At 37.5% G+C, this 15235-nt stretch overlaps 1 protein-coding gene across 1 annotated transcript in view; it reads right to left on the bottom strand.

The window, feature by feature from the left end:
- sema5a (sema domain, seven thrombospondin repeats (type 1 and type 1-like), transmembrane domain (TM) and short cytoplasmic domain, (semaphorin) 5A) overlaps nt 1–15235 on the bottom strand; it is a 131565-nt gene that overhangs the window by 52483 nt on the left and 63847 nt on the right. The window contains exons 5-9 of the mRNA XM_082183535.1: nt 12738–12800; nt 8466–8564; nt 5447–5660; nt 4001–4286; nt 3434–3569 (exon numbers count right to left, since the gene is read on the bottom strand). Of these exons, the coding sequence (XP_082039661.1) occupies nt 3434–3569; nt 4001–4286; nt 5447–5660; nt 8466–8564; nt 12738–12800 (798 nt within the window). The remainder of the gene's footprint in view (nt 1–3433; nt 3570–4000; nt 4287–5446; nt 5661–8465; nt 8565–12737; nt 12801–15235) is intronic.

Genomic DNA, 15235 nt, shown 5'->3' with positions numbered 1-15235 from the left:
GGGGTGCATGTTGGTCTTTCAGGAACAGAATATACAGCAAGCTATTTTCCATCAACGCTGGAAGCCGTAAATTTGAAGCTCGTAAATCTGGCCTCAACAACATGGACAAATGCTTGATGAAGATGTCACAGCAAGCCAGATAAAGTGGAACTCCTGTAGATCATGAATCCTTGTGGTTCAAAGGGAAAAAGAATAAAGTAAAATACTTTTTTATTCCTACGTGGACTGCAAAAACTTAATTATCATGTCACAGATATCGGCTTCAATAAGCTAGACGAGAAAGTCTGATTCAGCTGATCCAAAAAAGAAGTCCATGCTGATCAGACAGTTTTTAAATGGTTTAGATATGGTAGTCAAGTCATTTTAATGGGGTCATTACAAGGCCCACATAGAATCTGCACCCAATTCCACAGAAAGCTCTGAAGACTTGAGGAAATTTGAACACGTCATTCAGAGCATCTGGCCCGTTGTGTGTTTGTTATTAGAGGTGAAGCATATAATCGAACAGGTTTCCAAACAATTTACAGTGTTTAAATTCATTCCGGAGAATTTCACCCAAATTCAGCATAGGAGACGTAAATAAAAAGTCTCCATCTGGGCCTGGTCATGGATCTCACGCTGATTTAAAACACATTTAACTGCCCTAGATTAACCCTCTAACTATCAAGCAATTACCCGCAATTTAAGGTTAATACTTCAGACGTGGATACATTCCTCCAAGCTGATCACTGACCATGACTTTAGATTTCTGAAGAGAGTCTTAAAACTAAATGCACTTCAGACTCAGTCATGGTGAAGTTGGCAATCCTCCACATGAGATGAATACAGGCTTTATTAATTCTTACCGTTTGCAATTGTCCTGCCAAAAATGTTATAAGCTGGCAACTTTATTAATAAAACCTTGAGCATTACAAAGACATGGAAATGGAGGCAAATGAATGACTGTGAGAGAGACTTGAGGAACCGTGGCACGAACCGTCTCCTCTTCGCTATCATCGATAATATCAGATTTGGGTGTTTGTGGGCTTTGGATAATTGGACTGTTCAGAATAAATAAAAATTCACCTCGCATATTTCTTTTTTTTTTTTTTTTTGAGAATAATCAGGTGAAAACATGAGGCAATAAAACCCAAAACATCAGTCACCACCTCGTTTTAATTGGGCGCGCATAGGTGGTATTTGAGGTGAGAAAGTAAATTATTCTTTTGGTTGTTTACTGCTGGAGTGTTGCCAAAAGAAAGAGACCTGGCTCTCTTCACAAATATACTTCTATATGGCAGTAGAGAAACAAATCCCACATTTTGTATAGTATTAACCTAGAATGAAATGTAGGTAGTTTTTAAAATGTAAAGTATCCACCCAAAATATTATGAGTAGACCTCAATTGTACTAAGCAATTAAAATCATATGTCATCATTTAACATAATCTGTTAAAGCCATATTTAACACGTTTTTAAAATCATGTAAAAAATTATATTATTAACTCATTTTAATGACCAAAAATGTAATATTAAGCCAATTTGAAAATTACAAACCAGCATTTGGTCCCAAGCGAAACTACTGTTCACAAGTTTGGGGTTGGTAAGATTTTTTAAAATGTTTTTGAAAGAAGTCTCTTATGCTCACCAAGGCTACAAAATTATCAAAAAAAATATTGTGGAATATTACTACAATTAAAAAAAACAACTGTGTTCTTCTTTAAAACGTAATTTATTCCCGTGATTTCAAAGCTGTATTTTCAGCATCATCACTCCAGTCTTCAGTGTCACATGATTCTTCAGAAATCATTCTAATATGCTGATTTGCTGCCCAAGAAACAATTATTATCATTATCAATGTTGAAAACAGTTGTGTTGCTTAATATTTTTGAGAAAACTGATAAAAAAAATCTGCCTAAAATTGTCTTAGAAAGGCTCAACAACAAAACCGTAACAACCACACAAAGACAAATTTAAGATACAAATCACATTAAACCCGCACCACTCTTATAAAAAAGCTATAAAATTCATCTTAAGATCCTATTTAAAGGGGTGGTATAACGCCCTTTTCACAAGATGTAAAATAAGTCTTTGATGTCCCCAGAGTGTGTATGTGAAGTTTTAGCTAAAAATACCTCACAGATATTTTTATATAGCATGTTAAAATTGTCCATTTTTAAGGGTGAGCAAAAACGCACCGTTTTGTGTCAGTTCCTTTAAATGCAAATGACCTCCTGCTTGTGGCACAGAGGGCGGAGCTTCAACAGCTTGCCTTGCACTCATACAGACATTCACTGAAAATTTCAAAAACTTTTAGACTTTTATGTTCAAACCGGATTCAGACAATGATGGAGAGACTCAAGAAGAAGTGACAACATGTAGAAGCAACAGGACATTTCTGAATGGTTAGTTGATGAATTTATGTAGCTTATGTGTAGTTATCTTCTAGTCATTGATTAGCATATTCTGTCTTGATAAGCTATAAATCGTTTTTCGGGGGCGGGGTTTATGTACATTTTAGGGTTAATGATGTCACTAACCTGGGAGGAAGCTTGTGTAGTCCCAACCAGCCTTTGTTGTATTCCTTAAAAAGCGATTTCTTTAAAAGCAAATATCTCCCTTTGCTTTGAATTTTGAGCATTGTAACTTTGCAGATGTTGTTTATGCTCAAACAACAATATTACACACTAACTAAAGTTAAAAAAGTGAAACAATAATCAACCACCCCTTTAAAATATCAATGGTAGCTGGAATAAAGGTCTTCTTAATCTTGGCCTTTTTCACGAAAGGTACTTTATACCGTTTACCAGATGGAAGTACCTAAAATGAACAATGCAAGGGATGGGAAGAATCTGTCACAATAATGGAGGCTTTCCTTTTTACTGCCACAGTGTAAAGATCGCACAGAGGTACTTGTTTCTCACCAACAGTTTTACCAGCCATGTTTATAATCCTTAAGAGTCTGCTTTTGCATTTAACAGAAAGAGAGTTAAACCAGGATTCAATGTTAAAAGTGAGAACAGATTCAATGAGTGATTTATACACAACTATCAGCATTTCCTTTTCAATATTAAAACTCCTAAATTTCCCCATTAAGCCTAGACGTTGGTAAACCTTTTTAAAAACACTGTCTGGATGCTTATCAAATGTAAACTGGGAGTTTTTCGTATTTAATAGAACAAATAATCTGGTTTACTATTATGTAAAAATCACACAAATCAAGCTTCCTAATTTTGTTAACAGGGTTGAACTAATCTAATTAATGGAAAATAAAACTCTTTGATGAGGATGATAATCAACATTCTCTGAAGGTTAAGCACCTTCTTTCATTGACCATTTGAGACTTTCAGGCCCTATTCTGTACCCTATTTGTGGAAAGTGCCACTTAACTTTTAAAGCAGATGGAGCGAATGCATACTGCCCGTAAAAGTGGCTGTCATTTGCTGGATGCTTACCTGGAAGTCAGGGTTGGGATTGGGGTAAGGCAGCCAAGCGGAGCGTGAGTTCTCCTGGTACTTGAAAGGCCCACTGAACACTTGGGTAATAGCGCTTAAATTGAAGGCGCACACTGCTGATGCGGCAATGCTGTTGCTGAGAACAGAGTTAGAAGTAGGCAGTCAGCACACAAACACACACACACAAAAACACACAATTATATGCAACACTTTTTCACAGACAATCACTAAAGCATAGTGGATCATATTGTGAAAAATGGATCTGTCCACAGCTGACTGTGATACAGATCTCACACTACCAGAGAGATAACAGCAGGTAAGCAAAAAATGAAAGAAAAAATAGCAAATAGTTAAAATGACCCCTTTTACCTCACACACACACACACACACACACACACGCGCGCGCACACACAGGCAATCATTAACCTTTTGCTGACAATGCACATCACAAAATTGAAGTCCTGCTGAAAATAATGGGTCATAAGCTGACTTCTGTGGTTTGAAACCTTTGAACATAACAAGAGATATCTTAAAAACTGTGTTGTGATCAAACAGTGCTTTACTCACACATTAGTGGTGAAAATCCCATAGAGGAGCTCAAGCTCGGGCAGGAAAAAGGTTCCCTGCAGTTCATTGTAGTTGAACGGAATCTCGCCCGGCCTTGAGCAATTCAGCCTGGCCTTCATAAAGGTGGTCCAGGTGTCCTCCAGCAGAAAACGGCCCCCGATGTCGTTCTTGCAGACGCGGGCGGCGCGAGAGAACACCGTCCTGCCGCAGTCATGCTCCACAGCGTTCTCACGGAAGAAGAAGTAGGTGAAGTTGCCGATGTCATAAGAGGAAACGAAGTTGGGCTCTGACGGGGGACAGGATGACAGTGATTAATAACGGATTGCACATGGAGCAGAACCGCTGGCCCATCGAGATGCGTTTATTAATCTTGTGCTTAGGTAATGGACAAACTCATTTGTCATGGGAGAAGAAAAAGGTTACGGTGAGAAACGATCAAAGCGTGCTCACTCGTTTAATTATCGTTCCCCATTCAAAACACATGAAAGCACAAGCTTCTCAAAAGCAAAAAGAGCAACTCTCATGGCCAACTTTGTAAGAATCAAAGTGAGTAGGTGGTTGTGATTGACAGGGAATTCATTTTCTTTTGTGGTGAGGAGCTTAGCACATTTGCACAACATGAACGAGGAAAAAGTCAATTGGAAAAAAGTCATTTTTAACCTCACCAGCTCAGGCAAATTTTTTCCAATTTGGACGTTGATGTTTAGGTTTTGAGAAAAGAACAAGCTCTACAGTAAAAAGTCCACAAAATATGAAAATTTCTCAAACTGTGTTTTTTGTCCATACAATGGAAATCAATGGTGACTAAAACTGTTTGGTTACCAATACTCTTTAAAATATCTTCTTTTGTGTTCCACAGGTTTGGAATCAAATGAGGGTGAGAAAATGAATCACCCAAATTTTTGCGGCAAAAGCAAATATTCCTGCACAAAAAAGTGTTTTTCGACTGGTTTTGCTCCAGAAGCCGGAAGGACATCAGCCGTTGACTAAAAACACTAAAATTGAATTAATTTTTGTGTAGTGTTCATGGGATTTGAGGATGAGGGCATGTTGCACATCTCATTCCTGACGGCATAAGCCTAATTTATCTAGCTCAAATGACTGAAGTTACTGAAAGAACTGAATTACTGTCGAGCTTGATTTGAAATGAAAGAACCAGGGTTCTTAAAAAAAGATACTATGAAAGTGTAATTCTGCCTAAATCTCCATTTGTGTTACAGTAAGAAAGTCGTACATGTTTGAAACTACATGAGGGTGAGTAAATGATGACAGAACTTTCATTTTTAGGTGAACTATCCCTTTAGAGAAGCAAATTTTCATGAAATGCTATTTTCCCAAAACCTTTAACCACAATTAGTCACTTGATTGCTATTGTTTTTTTCTTGTAATGTCAATTACAATTACATAATTCAATGAAACATTTTTCATCCAATAGCTCAGGCCTACCATTGAGCCATTTAGAGTTGTATTGAGCAGTACGCAGAGGAGGGAGTCCACCCAGGCTGCGGTAAATTGCCGGGTCTCTGCCAGAAAAGTCCATAGCAGTGGCGGCATAGAGCTCCCCGCTGGAAGTGATGAGGGCGGTGGAATTATGCAGAGGATTATAGGGGCACCGTGCCATCCCACTGATTTGGTCATGAACCTCGGTCAGGTTAGTCAGCTGTGCAAAGAAACAAAGAGATTGAATTCAGAAAGACTGCAATTCTTATACCTTTACTAGCAATACAAAAATGCTAGTAAATATAGAGTAAAAATCTAGCCAGAGCTATAATTATTTTGCCCACAGTATTAGTTTGTTTGAGCAGAGAAAATATGTCCAAACGTTTCTATGGTGAAAATCTCGAAGATGTTCTAATTTTGTATATGCGAGGAGCTGATGTGGCAGTGAAAATGATTTCACCGTTCGAATCATCTATTACTGTGGAAACGCTCGGCCTACTTCCAGACGTGTCATGTGCTGTTTTGTGAGACGGCAATAATGTTTATCTCATTACTTGGTTGTCATGCCTAGTGGCTACTGCAATGGCTAAATGCTAATCGTTCGCAACACACCCGTTCTGTCCTTATGTGCAGTACGGCAAAGTCTTGATTCTTGCTTAGCGTGACATTTAGCCAGCAAAGGGAAGCTACCATGACAGGGAGGTAATTTCCATTTGTATACAATAAGCACAAGGGATATGCCACCACAGGAAGTGGGTATGACTTTTCGTGCTGGTCCATGTTTTTTTAAACCGATTTCTGTTCCTTCATGCAGGCTAACGGAGACACCAAGAAAGTCACTCCACCTAAACCACTAGAGAAGCCATTAGCGAAACACATCGGTTTAAAGCAGTGGTTTTCAACTGGACTCAACCTCAAAGAAGGCTTTAAAACGATTTTCAAAAAGCCAAAACAACTACAAAACAAGACCTTTTTATTTTAATTCACTGTTTTTTGTCTTCCTATAGCTCAAACTGTAGAGCATGGCGCTAGCAACACCAAGGTCATGGGTTCAATTCCCAGGTAAAGCAAGAACTGATAAAATGTGTACCTGGAATGGAAAGTCGCTTTGGATAAAAGTGTCTGCAAAATGCATAAATGTAAAGGTAAATGTCTTTGAAAAACCAGGATTTCCGCTTCTTGGAAAACCTGGATATATACGAGGAAGCCTCATTTTAATACTGTAATTTCTCAAAATTTGTAAACATAATGGGCACTTTTTCAAATGAATATACATTTTTGCAAGTTCTAAAAAATTCAGTAAATCATGTTAGACTGGAAAAATCATAGGGCCTTGGAATAGCGTTGTGGACAATGGGGGGCCTTGAAGTCAAAAACACTGATTTAAAGGACTGCTTCTGTTTTTCACAAGGGAAAGAATTTGAGCAGTCAGTTTGGTTACTTTGAAAGCAGGCAAATGCTGTTCATCAAAAACATTTTTTTTTAAATGTGTACAGTAGTGCCATTAAAACCATTTAGCATCAAAAACACATTTGAAAAATCCAATTAAAGCTTCTGTTATAATGACGCTCCTACCTTACATGCATCTGGTATCTGTTACCAGAAAAATGACATGTGAATGGTTTTGGGATTGAGCAATGCATCTAAAGATGCATTGAATGTATCTACAGTATGCAGCCCGAAATGTCATGTCTTCAGTGACTTGCTTATTTTTGTAGCAGGAAATCTGACATACTGCATTGTGCTTGGTCTGTCCCGAAGGCGGATTAGATCCTGTGTGGCCTCTCTTGAATGCTTTTATCTTACATGCAGCTGACGGCCGCAACACTTGCCCTGTGTAATCAATGTAAAGAGGGATTATCCTTGATGTTGGCTCGAAGAAAACCTCTGCGAATGGCTGGAAGTGTCTCGGCTTCCTTCAGGACCCCCGAGCCCATTTAGCTGGCAATAAAGTAAGGCAAATTTGCATGTTTGGCAAGGCGAGGCAGTCTTTTTGAAGCGCCGGTGCCAGGGAGATACTTCTGCCCGAGCCAATGCCTGAACGGATGTGCCTTTTCTTGGGTGCGAAGAAAGATGAAAGGCGTTTATTGATGGAACACCTTCTAACAAATGACATTCGGAAGCCTTCGTAGATATGGACACGCTACCCATAATGCACATTAATGGAGAGGGTTGAAAGACTCCTCTTCAGGACACTGGCAGCTGTGTTTTGAGCTATACACCGTCTCGATAGCCGCTTGTTTAAAGATGCAGCTTCACTGGCGGCGTTACAAGGACATGATGGAGACTTTTCACTCGTGCCTTCCTGGCTGCGCTAAGTCCTTTCCTGCTGGCATGAGGTACTCATGATGGTAAATCCCTGCGGTGATTTAGCTTTGAGTCAATAATTCCCGCCATCCTTCAAAGAGCCACCGAGGAGATGATTGCCATCGTACGCGAATCAACTGTCATCATCATGATCAGGTTTGAGGAAAGGATAGACAAATAATCCAGTCATTCAAATTCAGGGGTTCGAGCACAAGAGACTTACATGCATGAATGAAAACTAGGAGATGTGAGGAGGAATAATGGGGGATGTCAGTAAATGTGCTTGGCGGAGATGCTTATCTTTCAATCAGCTGCATTGAGTGGCACTTATAGCAACTATTCTGCAAACCATGCGTTGGAATTTTTTTTATCAAAGATAAAGTGCAAATGCTTGCACGATACCTGCATAACAAGTGTGAACTTTCCACAAAGGACACAGGACTTAGAGATGCTACAAGTTCCCACCTTATCAGAAAAACAGGCCTTATTTGTTGCTTTTGTCAAGATCTCAAGAAAGCTTCTATTGAGATGAAGCATGAAGAAAACTCTGAAATAAACCACAGGCTTTGGTTGAAATACCACATGCTATGCTACACTGCCCACGCGGCGAGGAAAATGTCAAAAGAGGTCAATGGGGGAGAGAAAGCTGGGACAAAGTATGTGTAATAGGTCAGAAAGCCTCTGCATTATTTTGAATGCATTGTTGCATTTACATTACCGTGCGATTGGTGCAAATAGGAGTGAACGCATTTGTTCCGCATGTAAACAGCCTGTCACCGTTGACGAGTAGAACACGGATGTAATTCTGGCACTCCTCCTGTGAAAAGACATAAGGGAAGATATGTTTAGGCGTTTTAGTGTCTCATCTAATTAACACCACAAATACAAAGTTTAGCAAGGAAGAAAGAAAGAAATACAAATTTACACCAAGTCAACTCATCATAACACACTACAAATAGAAATCCCACCTTTCTTTTAAAAGAGCTAATCAGCTTTTTGAGAGTTTGAAAGCTTTTTGGATCAGTCTGAAAAATACAGTTTTTAAGCATTAATTAACTGCTAACTGAGTTGTTTCAAAATGACATTGATGACTATTAGCATCACAAATGCAAAATTTTGACAAAAAATATTCATATTGATTTAATATAATATTTTATATAATATTTATATTTATATGAGTGAAATCATTGAATGAAGCAAAAAATAGAAGACCATTATTCTGCATTATTTGCAAAATGTAATATTTCTGTCTTTCTCCACTGAAATAAGTACACTACCATTGCCTATGTGTTTCTATTTTAATAATTGTAAAAAAAAAAAAAAATGTATTCCTGTGACAGCAAAGGTGAATTTTAAGCATCATTACTCCAGTCTTCAGTGTCGCATGACCCTTCAGAAATCATTCTAATATGCTGATTTTCTGCTCAAGAAACATTTCTTATTATTAATGTTGAAAAAAACAAAAGGAAATCCCTCACACTATCAATACTTGCAAAAAGTATCCAAAAATATGTATTAGCAACGTTTCGGTCTCATGACCTTCAACAGTTGCTTAATATTTTTATGGAAACTGTGATTACATTTTTCCAGGATTCTTTAATGAATAGAAAGTTCAAAGAAACAGAATTTATTTCAAATAGAAATCGTTATCAACAATTTAAACGTCTTTACTTGTACTTTTGACCAATTTATTGCATACTTGTTGAATAAAAGTATTAATTAGCTAGTGTTTATTTAGGCAGTGTATATCAGCTACGTCAAAGATAGCTGCCTGCGTTATTTCCAAGATGGCCGCTGAGTGAACTGCCTTCCTTAAAGTCCCCCTGTGGGGAAATCAAGCTTTTAATGTTGTTAATATGTCTATGTGGTGTTTTTAATATGCTTTAAGACAAACAATGTACAAATTCATCAGTCAACACCATTGCTGAGTATATTCTCCTTAAAACGGCAATGAACTAAAGACAGTCTCAAAAACACATTTTGAAATCGCGGGTGTTTCTGACGTCACAAACTACCTTGTAAGTTGTAACCAATCACGTCGTCAACGAGTGGATCTGAGCTAGTGTGAGTGAGTGGAGGCAGGGCTAATTTGCATATCAATAGAACCGCATAATACTAAATGAGGCAAGGGTGTAGTTACATTCAAGCTATTTTAAGGCATGAATCATTTTTTTCAAGTTTACATATGTCATTTTGGTGATCAAAGATGAGTTTTAAGGGATAAATGTATTGACTACAGGGGGACTTTAAAGGGCAAACTTCCAGAAATGCGAAGCCCATACAGTACAGAAGCTATGTTACATTTGTATTAAATATTTTTCCATATTAGACCAGCTGCAGGACTTCTTGAACTATACTGCTTCAGTTCAGTGTGTTTTTACAAGGCTTTTTGAGCCAGTAAATCACATTTGTCTCAAGTACTTGAAACCCTGTCACCCTGTCTCTCTCTCTCTGTTGATTTAAAGGTGTTCCAAGGCAGTGCTTGAGGGGGTCAACTTTATTTCCTCATCAGAATGGCTGTTAACTCGTGAAACCGTTCATTTCCCTGCACTAAGCGGAGTCTTGAAAAGAAAAGGATGATTTACATTTGCTAATGCAATTTGGCTGGGGGCAGTGCTTTGCTGTATGTGTAAATAAACTGAGATTAAATATGCCTAGCACATCACAATGTGACATGTTTATGAAAACCCCTGACAGATGGCTACACTCCACAGCGTAATATAGTGGCTGTTGTTTGCATTATAAACAAAATGAAGTCGACAGCATTCACTCCATCAAAGCCTTTCCTTGGTTCTTGAAGCAACAGACTCAAAGAAACCAGATGCAGTTGTTGAAAAAGACAATTTCACATAGAATTCAATTAAAATTCAATTTTTGTTGAAAAAAAAACAAAACAAAAACGTTTCATATTGCTTTGTAATGTGTAAAATAATCAAAAAGTGCTGTAGTCTTAAAAGGAGTAGAAAACTCACCCTCACATTATTCCAAAAGTTAGATGACATTCTTAAAAATGGTCAATAAAAATCACTTGCTACAATTAAAATTTTCTGTCCAGCTTTGTGAAATCATGAGAGAAGTTCAAAAAGAGTTCATGAGGGAAGCAGTGATGCCTGATTCGGGGGAAAAAAAAGATTTAGAACTTTTGAACGAATCAGTTGATTCAGTTCACAGAACTGGTCTGAATGATACAGGGTTATCAAGTTCAACGATCTGGTCATAATGGTTAACAGCTCACTGGAGGGGAAGATTTGTGAATTTTGGTCTGTTCGTCACACAAAGCTATCATATGACAAAATCATTTGAAGTACAGCACTTTTATGGTGCTTTTGTGTACTTTTTAAAGCTTGAAAGTCTTCCATGTAACTGCATGGAAAAGAGCAACGAGCACATTGTTCAAAATGCCACATTTTGTGTCCCACAGAAGAAAGAAAGCATGACTTTTTTGGAAACAAATGTAATTTTTGGGGGGGATGAACTACTACTTTAAAGATATTTTGAGCTACCACATGTGCAGATAATATGGAAATCAAAATTGCAAGCAAGTTACGACAGCCACCTCCTGGAATTCTGAATTACAATCTAATGTTGGTCAGAGTAATCCATCTTATTATGGGCCTCAGCACACTTTTTACGAGCGAATTAAAAAAACACTGGTGGGGCCGTTTGCACGGGCTGAAACCGCACAGGGCCACTAGAAATACACCTTGGGGTTCAGCCCAGACTGGAAGGATGGTCTGCAACACAGTCCCTATACAGCTCCCATATGACTTAGAATGGCTTAACTCAGTGTAGCATACTATAAAGCAAAGGGGGACCCTCCGTCTCATGTTTGACAGAGCTGGAGTAAGTGAAATATTAAGGAGATTTAAGAAACATTTTGTAGCACAAATCTGATCTGATTCAGTCAGCCTTCAAAACACAAGGGAGTCAGTGTTGTATAGTGCCATGGAAATGACTCAATAGCAAAGTGGAAGAGACATGGGAATGCCTGAGCAAGAGTAGTGTCATAAATAATGGGTTTGCTATTTTAGGAGGGCGATAACTTTCTTAAGTACAGTTAACATTTAAAATAACCTTCATTCTGGCTGAGAATTACATTGGGGTTTGGAGGTTTGAATTCACTTCCAGCTCCCCTACCAAAGGAAGTCAAAACAAAAGGTCTGAAATATATTACATGTTTCAGCAACCACAAAGGTCAGATTACTAGTTAGTTAGCTCACATTTCCATGTGGTGCCAAATGGAAACAGAAATCTCATTGCCTGAGGAGGTTACTATAGCAACAGGATGCTGCTTGATAGGTTTCTGTAAGGATCAGTATTGGACTATATCAACAAAACATAAACAGGTTATATAATTTAAGGGTTGTCTTTCCTTTTTCTTATTATGGTTATTTTAATTTCTTTGAATTTCAAATTATTTTAATTTCTTTGAATTTCAAATTATTTTAATTTCTTTGAATTTCAAATTATTTTAATTTCTTTGAATTTCAAATTATTTTAATTCTACTTAAATTCAAATTTCAATTATACACTATTGTTTTTTTTATTTTATGTTTATTTTATGTCAAAGTCTCTTATGCTCACCAAGGCTGCATTTATTTGATTAAAATACAGTAAAAACAGTAATGTTATTATCAATTTAACAGTTGTGCCACTTAATATTTGATTAATAGAATGTTTAAAAGAACAGCATTTATTTAAAACAGAAATCATTTATAACTTAATTATTTATATATATATAACATCATAAATATCTTTAATGATTCATTTAATGCATCTTTGCAGTATAAAAGTATTATTTTCTTTAAAAACAAATTCAAAATTTTAAATGGTAGTGTAGTTCCTGTTTTCTACAAATTTAAACTCAATTTCATTTGCATATTTCGCTTCTAAAATTACCTCAAAAAATGGATCCCCCTAAAAATTCCTTTCATAATTCACACATTCAACCAAAATGTGAAATATTTGGGATGTTTACACAGATACTAACCTCTGATTTGCCCCGACTGAAACAGGCTCCTTTGGTAAACTCATCGCAATGCCATTCTGCCTCCTGTAAGCAGACACACATGAAGAAGAACATCAGAGAAATTATATTTTTTCCTGTAAACATTGGGAAATGGTGTGTGTTCATCATTAATAAAAGACAAAAGAGATCTGCTACATCATACTATTGAATTATGCCTAAAATTATCCTTGAATTTACTGAGCTCTGGAATATAGTGTAAAAGAAACTCTTTTTTAAAATCGAATCTCTGTGTTTAGCTAGGTATTATCGATTGTCACTAGGAGGATAAATGAACTTGGCTATAGAAAGCAGGCAGATCTTGGATGATAATCACTTGTATTCAGCTCCCTGGCATTCTGGGAAAACAACAGGCTTTTCAGAGGAAGCGTGTGTGCCGTCCTTCACTGAGAGATGAGGGTCCCGGAGACAATGACAGCGTCCGCAGACTATGGCTGCATTCACATTTCACCGCTGGCACTGAACTGCTGGATAATGCCAAGCTTGGTGTCTGAAACTGCCTCCAAATGGATTTTAATATCAAATGAGCTTCTCGCATTTATTGACCATGAGATCTCTGGCTCGGAACCAGACGTGTGAGACTTTAAGCTTGCCAAGTGAAAGCAGGCTGCTAACGATCAAAAAACAATTAAGAAATCCCTTACAGAGGCGCAGCAACCATTTTTATGCTTTTCAGAACTGAAAAATTAATACGAAATTATCATTCCCCAAGGTGGCACGACTCCGGCTAGACAGTAACCTCATTTTGAAGTGATCTAGAGAACAGCAGAAACCCTGTGGCTGCTGGCTGAGATGTTACTCTGTCTGGAGAGCCTTCGATCATAGCTTTATGTGAAGGGATTGGAATGTCACACTGGCCCGAGGCTGAACAGGACATAGTGCACTCAATCCCTTTGGAAACAGCAGGGCTTAACCCTAAGGATTATTTCGACTGGCCCAGTCGGGCCAGTGGCTCAAAATTTTACTTGCCCTGCCAACATTTTCACCGGCCCTGTCAACCAACCAATCAACCAAACAACAAACAAACAAATAAATAAAACAGTTATTGCTTTCGTTGTTTTTGACATTATTAATGACACGCTTTTTATGACACCAACATTTTAGATACATGTGAAAATTCACAATTCTTGAAAACCAATGTCGATAGCTACCATAGCAAAAACTACTAGCCTAACCAATATAAAGTTCAAACATTAACATTACAAATGAAATAAACAGTGTTTTAAGGTTTTCAGCTATTTCTAACAGAAGTATTCAGGTACAGAAACTAAATAATCAAATTTAAAATAACACTGCAAATTCTTCACTCACTAAATGAAAGAGATGAATTCTTGTTAAAGCTACAAAAGTTATTCAGTGAAGAGCTGTGAGTGACTTTCTCTTTGTCCTTTGTTGTTTGATTAACATTAATGACACAGACAGTTGCAGGTATATTAGGCTGCTGTCACTTTAAGACCGAATACATGAATTGAATATAATTGATATTGTCATATACTGCTCCGAAACACATGGGTTGAGGATCCAAATGCAGTATTCAATAAAAGGGTAATCCACAATCGTATTCCAAAAAACAGGCAAAGGTCAAAACAATAACAGAGTCCAGGGCAGAGGCAAGGGAACAGGCAGAGAATCAAAAACCAAGACACAGGAAACTAGAAGAATGCTCAGAAATGCAGTACAGACACTTACAAGACTTAGCAATGGATGACTGAATTGACCAGTCCGGGCAGTGAGTCCGGGCAGTGAGTTCTGGGAAATATTGTCCATGTGTGAATGGCAATGAACAAGAGGGAAGTGTCCTATAGTGGACAACCACGGCACTCCAGCTGGTGATCGTGACAGATACGCATTTTTCTCACATTTTTACGTCCACTTAAGACATGACCAACTGTGTTTACAAGGATATTTGCGAAGACAGGTATTTTGACATAATTTTTTGATAATTGTTGTACTTTTGGGGGATCGGGGATTGGGGATCTGATTGATCATGGGCCTCATTGCTCAGAGCTTTACCTCATTTTTTCAGTGAAATAATTTGTGGATAATTTTGCAGTAATCAACAACATATGGAAAAATAATTTCACTGTTTATCACGCTATTAATCTGCTTTAATGTTTAACCAGGAAGTTTGTTTTGAAATGCTTTTATTTTGTACAAATGGAACAAAATCACACGTGCGGTGTTCCCATTAAAAAATGACTGGCCTACAAAAAAAAAAAACATCTTATAAATCTCTCGATATGCTATATTATCACCAATATTGGATTCACTCTTTTTGTCAGAGGCCTTTATCTATGCAAGCAAGCATGTACATATGTGAACATGCTCCTGAACGCTAAACATTTCTCTCATTTTCGTACTCCCCCATTCATTTTCAATGGATGGTCATTTTTGACAAATATAAGCTCAGGTCAATGAGACCTACAATCAGTCAGTTTCAAAAATAAATACAAAACCTGTCC

Source organism: Leuciscus leuciscus, assembly GCF_965113295.1.
Source record: "Leuciscus leuciscus genome assembly, chromosome: 11".
Lineage (NCBI taxonomy): Eukaryota > Metazoa > Chordata > Actinopteri > Cypriniformes > Leuciscidae > Leuciscus > Leuciscus leuciscus.
Note: the sequence above shows the minus strand (reverse complement) of the source record. Positions and strands in the feature narration are given on the sequence as shown.